Here is a 7103-nt window from a genome sequence, read left to right on the forward strand (position 1 = left end):
ACACACACACACACACACACACACACACACACACACACACACACACACATGTAGATTGGCAATTCACACATACATATCTACACATATGTGTATACACATACACATCTACACATATGTGTGTGTGTGTGTGTGTGTCTTATCTCACTCAGCCTTATAACCTGAATCTCTCACTCTCTGCTCTTTGAATTGAGAAAGCTCCTCGGATGAGGAGCGAAACGTCTTCTGTTACAAAAATAAAGTCCAGTTGTTTTTGTATTGAACGCTTTTTGAATTCATCATGTCCTGGATGACTGAGAATCTTCACCAGCATCTCACATGTGGTGCTTATTCTCAGCATGAAACCATAGTGCTGGCCACAGATTGTCACCTCGTCAAAATCTAGCTTCCACAACTCTCTCCCAGATCTTGTGTGGCTGATCAACTCATTTCCCCTGTAGTTGCTATAACTCTGTACATCACCTTTGTTCTTAACAAAGGGCACAAGCACACTTTTTTCCTCTGTTCCTCAGGCATTTTGTCACCCTCAAATATGCCATTGAATATTTGAGTCAAAAACCTCATTGCCATCTCTCCAAGACATTTCCAAACCTCCGTTGGTATGTCATCAGGTCATATTGGCATCTCCTTCATTCTTTTCAGAACTTTCTGAAATTCACCCTCACTAATCTTTCCCACTCTCTTGTACACAGTTTCTATGACCTCTACTCTTCTTTCCCTTTCATTATCTTAATTCATTAGCTCCTCAAACTACTCCTTTAATCTTCCTGTCATGGTCTCCTCACTTGTTAGAACATTACCATTCCTATCTTTAACAAGCCTAACTTGCTGCACATCCTTTCCAGCCTGATCCCTCTGTCTCACCAATCAGTTCAAGTCCTCCTCGCCCTTTTGAGAACCGATCAACAGAGGATGCAATCTCCTCTGTGGTCCACACTGCGCTTTTTGCCCCACTCCCCTCAGGAAGGAGGTTAAGGAGCATTAAGTGTAGAACCACTAGACTGAGGAACAGCTTCTACCCTGAGGCTGTTAGACTCATGAATCTCTAACTAGAATAATCACTGTGGAAAAACCATATCATGTTGCTGCTGATCTGTTTCATGTTGCTGCTGATCTGTTTCCATGTTGATGTGTTCATGCGTGCACATCTGTTCAGACTCATGTTCATGTTTGTGCTGATGTTCAATGTTATGTTATGAGTGCTTAGTGTATATTTAGTTGATGTTTTTCTTAGTTCATATCTTAGATGTTATTACTGTTTCTCTTACATTTTATTGTTGGATGTAACTGGGACCCTGTGTACATAATTTCGCTCCACCACATGTACCACATGAGGTGCGAATGACAATAAAGAAACTCTGACTTTTTAGTGTCCAGCCTACCATGAAACTCATCATGTCTTCTGCTTTGCCTTACCTGCTTTTGTTTTCAAAAGTAATGTGGTTTTATTTCTAGATTCATTTTCTAAGTTTAACATAACAAATACATTACCATGTTTACATATATTAAAGGAGGCGCTTACTTGAATCATTTCTTCATATGTGATGAACATTATTCTGTCTCCCAGCTCTGCACATTTCCAGCTTTTAACATGGTCTGTCCATTTTCCATAAAATACTGCAGACAAGTCAAATAAACAAATTTCTTTATTTTAAAATTAATTGTATAGAGTTCAAAGAAATGTATTTTTTACCATCTCAATTTGTTTTTTTGTTTTTTTTTACTAGTAATAAGCATTTTTTTCTTATGTCTATTTATTAACAAAACCTTTTTAAACAATATAACATTATGTGATCTCAGACCTCTGCCTTTAAGAAATTTATCCATGAACTCATCAAGAGTTCCTGGGTCTTCTAGGAAATTGGCCATCTGGTGGAAGTAGTATGAAGACACTAAGATGTCCTTTGGGTTTCTCATGACATAGATCACCTACAAGGAATTCAATGCAAAAGCTTAAAATGTGCCATATTACAAGTCCACACAGATATTACAAACTTGTAGCAATTAAGAAGATGAGATGGAGGAAGAAGGGTGACACTTTCTCCACTCCCCTCAAATACATTTGTGTATACTTATTTAGTACTCGTTAAAGCGGGGCACCAGCTGGTCAGTTTACTGACCAACAACAATTTAAGTAATATATTCATCCTTTAAAAATCAGACTTAGTCACTGAAGTAGAATCCGTTAATTACAGGGAAATCTATATCGGAACAAATGAATATTCATCCGAATGAAGAGACCAAAGTTGTCTTTGAAATTTTATTACAAAAATAATCAAGCTAAGAATCAACAACAACAACAATAAACAAACTATAATAATAATGAATCAATCAAGGCATATTTCTCTTATCTAAGGCAAAATTAACTAATTAATGAGCAGGAATTTTGATTTTATACGTGCACAAACTTACACAGTTTAACTATTTGAATGAATAGTTTGCTTTGGATTTTGGGTAAAAGAAGTTATTTAGTGTGATAAGAGGACATTTATTCTCACTGCAAGCCAGGAAATGATTTACCAAGTTGTATCAGCTAATATGGCATAACAAGACCCCCAGAAGATGAATGATCTGCTGGTGGCTCTGGACTATGCTACGACTTCCCCTTAAAAATTCAATGTTTTCACCGCCTATATGTAAATGTATAACGTCTGTTTATGTTGCTTTGCTGTGGTAGGTTTTTTTTGATGCCTCAAATTGTGCCCTGTCTAGGACACGGTGTGAGATCTTTTTTTTTTATATACCGTCTCTCCTCATGTGTTCTTTCCTTTTCTTATCTAAGCAAAATATTATTCTGAATAAGAATAAGAAGGCCGCGCTGATTATTTTAGCCGCAGCTTCGTGCACTCCGTCCATCTTCGGACGATTGTATGTACATATTCGCGTTGTATCTCGGTGCAATGCCAATAAAGTTTATTCTGATTCTGAACTCATCATAATGACTGAAAGCAATAATCAAAATTATTCATGTTCACACTTAAACTTCATCAATGATTTATTTTTCTTACTTAGAAACTTAGGAAAAATAAAGGTTAACATTAGTCAGACTTTAGCTGACTCTGTGTTCAAGTACAAGTGAACATGTAAAAAAACATCAGACATTATTGAGGTCAAATGTAACTTTAAAGAAAACAATTCAATTCATGGTGGGTCTGGAAGACACCCAAGGGTCAGGGGTCATAGTTAGAGGAGTACAGCTTCATGCAACAAACTTAAAATTATATTTATAAACTATTACCTTGGCCTTGGAAGTGTGCAAGGAAGACGGCATCATGTTGTAGAGGAAATGTGTGGACAGTGAACGTGGAGATGCCAACTGTTCCATGTGTTTGGCCATAGCTTTCATTTCTATATGTGGGACTCGAAGCCAGCATGGAATGGTTTGGAACAGGGTCAGATCTCCACTATTCAGCACCAGCGTGAGGATCTCTTTCATCCAGGTTGTACCTGCAAAAATTAATAAGGCAGCCAACAAGAGTAAAAATATCAAGAAAGCATACCGACCGAGCAATGATGCAACATAAATTAAATAAAGCTTCTAATCAGAGATTAGTGTTTCAGACAAATATACTATTTGTTTCGTTGGTTATTAAGATGCTAATGACTTCAGAGTGCAAACAACCAATCTCAAACCCCCGTTATATTTGAGCTCAGGATATTTTCTTTAGGGCAGCACGGTGGCGCAACTGGTAGAGCTGCTGCCTCTCAGCGAGCAGGTCCCTGGTTCAAACCCCGGTCCAGGGGCCTTTCTGGGTGGAGTTTGCATGTTCTCTCCGTACATGCGTGGGTTTTCTCCGGGTGCTCCAGTTTCCTCCCACAGACCAAAAACATGCATGTTAGGCTGATTGGTAACTCTAAATTGTCTCTAGGTGTGAGTGAGAGAGTGAATGGTTGTTTGTCTTGTTTGTCTCTATGTGGCCCTGTGATGGACTTGCAACACATCCAGGGTGTACCCCGCCCCTCGCACAGTGATTGCTGGACATGGGCACCAGCAACCCCCGTGACCCAAAATGGAATAAACAGGTAAAGATAATGGATGGATGGATGGATATTTTCTTTAAAAACTAAGTGAAGGGTTTTTATACTTGTCATATTTCCTACAAAAGAATGACATAACGTGACCATTTCTGCCACTTAACAGTTCACAAATGTTTTCAATACAACTTGTGTTCTGTGGAAGATATAGTGCAATGTTCTTGGGCTGGCAAAGAAAAATACAGGCTCTTGCAAAAGCGGACCATCATTTACCTGTGCATGTAAATGTTGTCTATTATCAAAATATCAAACCACTGAAGGAGTTTTAATCAAGCTTAAAATTGAATCAAAAAGTTGAGGATGAGTATCCACTGATTACATCTTATTCTAGATGGATGCCAACAACCAAATGAGCTTAAAAATGCAAAATATATTGATGTAGATATTGGGCTAAAATTTGATGTGGCAGTAGCTGAAATTCATTAACAATACGTACTTGGAGCACATGACATTACATGAAGCGCATAACGTTACATGAAACTGTTTAGTTCAGGGACTAAAATGGCTACATCAATTCTCAACAAATAATGATCTTCATCTAAAACTCTGCCATGAAAGGTGGTGGAAAGGCAATCCTTTAAGGATCACTAGGCTTTTATGGGCGGCTGTGGCTGAGTGGTTAGAACAGTCGTCCTCCAATGCGAGAGTTGGGGGTTCGAATCCACCAGCAGTCACATGAAGTGTCCCTGGGCAAGACACTGAACACCTCATTGCTAGTAGAGTGCTGTATGAATGGGTAAACGAGGACACAGATTGTAGTGTAAAGCGCTTTGAGTATCTTGAAATAAGATAGAAAAGTGCTAAATAAGTACAGTCCATTTCCCATTTGTTTTCTTGAAATGTTATTTACATAGTCCTACATGTCAACATTATCAGTAAAACAAATCTTATAATCAACTTCTCTTCAGTTACCCCCTTTTTTCCTTTCTTTCTGGACTGGAGGCAGATGGTATCAATCTCCAGCAGTCGATGTGTGAGGTGAGATACACCCTGGAAAGGTTGCAATTTAATCCTCAGGGCCGACCAGAGACCAATAAAACAAAACAACAATTCATGCTCTCACTCACACTTAGGGGCCATTTAAAGTTGCCAGTTATTCCAACATGCAGGGTTTTGGTCTGTCGGAAGAAACCAGAGTACCCGGAGAAAAGAACACTCAAACTCCACACTGAAAGGTCAGTGGTGAATCAACAACCTTGTTGCTGTGAGACAACTGTGCTAACACTGTTTCAATGAACTGCCACAAAAATCTTCTCGTAATGTAAATACTATCGGTTTTTACAGATCCCCCCCACGCCCATAACGCCATACAATGTTCAAACATGAGCTGTGGCCCAAAAAACACATGAGTTGATCTGATTCGCTAAGTCCCTATAAAACATTTACAATACACAATGTAAGAAAACATTACTTTTAATATTAATCACCTTTTTAATCTTTATGGATTCTTAAAAATTGAAGAAAAAAAACTATTGCACTTTATGTACTTGTGCACCGAACTTTAGGACTACTACTTTTAGGACTTTTAGGGCTGTAATTCTGAACAGACTTCTGATGTTTGATGAACTAATGAAGCCAATCAAAGACTGCTTTGCATTTTTGGTCCTGGTACTTTTGGGTATCTCAGTCATTTTCACCAAGTTCACCATGAGAAACAAAATTGCAGTCTGACAACAAAACTGACCTGACTTTGGGTATGTGACAACCAAAATGTCATCATCTTTAAAGTTGAATTCTTCAAAATACTTGAAATCCTCTGAGAAAGTTCCTCTGGGAAGTGGAAGTCCACGATAGTGCAGGTACAGTTCTTCAAAGGATGACATGTTGTCAGGATTAACTTCAAGATAATCCTCCAACCTCAAAGGAAACGATGGCTACACTGCTGCAGAGACACGAAGCTCTGATAATGTGGAAGGACTACATCATGACAGTACATAAACTACTTTTAGTCAAACATTAAAATATTACAAAGTACATGGGGTATAAAGTCTACAAATGTGTGGTGGATTTCTAAAAGAGTGAGAAATAAACTTGTAAACTCAATGAATACAAGATCGATCCTTATCCAAGTTTTTTATTATTCGAAGGCAGAAAAGTATGTTCGAGAAACTCAGCTCGTTAGGCAAAAGAGCAAAGATAACCAAGTGTGATGTCCTTTTTATACATTCTTATGAGCTAAGCAGAAAGTGTTTGTCATCTTCAAGTCAAATTGAGAACAGTTATTACAAGAAAACAGATAAGGCCAAAATGTCCTTCGCTCCCCATGCCTGTGGAAGGACATGAACTTGTTAGCTGGATAAGTTCTGTCATTAATCAAAAGAATATCTTCGTTTTGCATGCAAGGGGAAAGGATTACATGAGTTTAAACCAGTGAATAAGATGCATAATATTCATTAAATACAAAGTATATTAGTGCTTACACTATGAGATCTAATTTTCTGTCACAATCCTCCCTTGATTATAAAATCATCACATTTTAAAAACATGATTATACAGAAAAATATAAAATAAGACACAACCCAGATTAAAAGAAATCAGCATTTGTTCACTTTACAGGTTAAAACATTTGCGTCAAAAACACTGAGTTGAAGTTGCATATTTTCATCTTGATCAAGACCATTAAAATCTTCATCAGGTTCAGGGCCAGACAGGAGAGATGTGTAAACTCTTTGTGGTTCCGGAGTCATCAGGGCAGTTGAAAACACACAATTCACGATAGACCTGTTGTGTTATTCCTCTTGTTAAAACTATCAATAATACTACCATACCATACCAATTTATTTATATAGCACTTAAAACAGCAACAAGGCCAACCAAAGTGTTGTACAAAAGAAAACAAACATGCACAGCGGACAGGAAAACATAAAATAGCTTCTGCTGCTATTTGTATCTGTATTTCTAACTAAAATGGCCAACAGAGTAGAGAACAGACCGGACTAAAATAAATCACACCGTGTTAAAGGCAAGCGAATAGAAGTGGGTCTTCAAGCGAGACTTAAAGACTGAGAGTGTGGGAGCCTGCCGGACACTCAGTGGCAACTCATTCCACAGTCGTGGACCTGCAACAGAGA

At 38.1% G+C, this 7103-nt stretch overlaps 1 protein-coding gene across 1 annotated transcript in view; it reads right to left on the reverse strand.

The window, feature by feature from the left end:
- The window catches only part of LOC119410215 (sulfotransferase 2B1-like), a 20500-nt gene extending 14645 nt beyond the window's left edge, over nt 1-5855 (reverse strand). The window contains exons 1-4 of the mRNA XM_037677126.1: nt 5717-5855; nt 3236-3444; nt 1800-1926; nt 1520-1614 (exon numbers count right to left, since the gene is read on the reverse strand). Of these exons, the coding sequence (XP_037533054.1) occupies nt 1520-1614; nt 1800-1926; nt 3236-3444; nt 5717-5855 (570 nt within the window). The remainder of the gene's footprint in view (nt 1-1519; nt 1615-1799; nt 1927-3235; nt 3445-5716) is intronic.
- Nucleotides 5856-7103: the final 1248 nt, after the last annotated feature.

This window comes from Nematolebias whitei, chromosome 5 (assembly GCF_014905685.2).
Source record: "Nematolebias whitei isolate Nwh7 chromosome 5, NemWhi1, whole genome shotgun sequence".
NCBI classification, from domain to species: domain Eukaryota; kingdom Metazoa; phylum Chordata; class Actinopteri; order Cyprinodontiformes; family Rivulidae; genus Nematolebias; species Nematolebias whitei.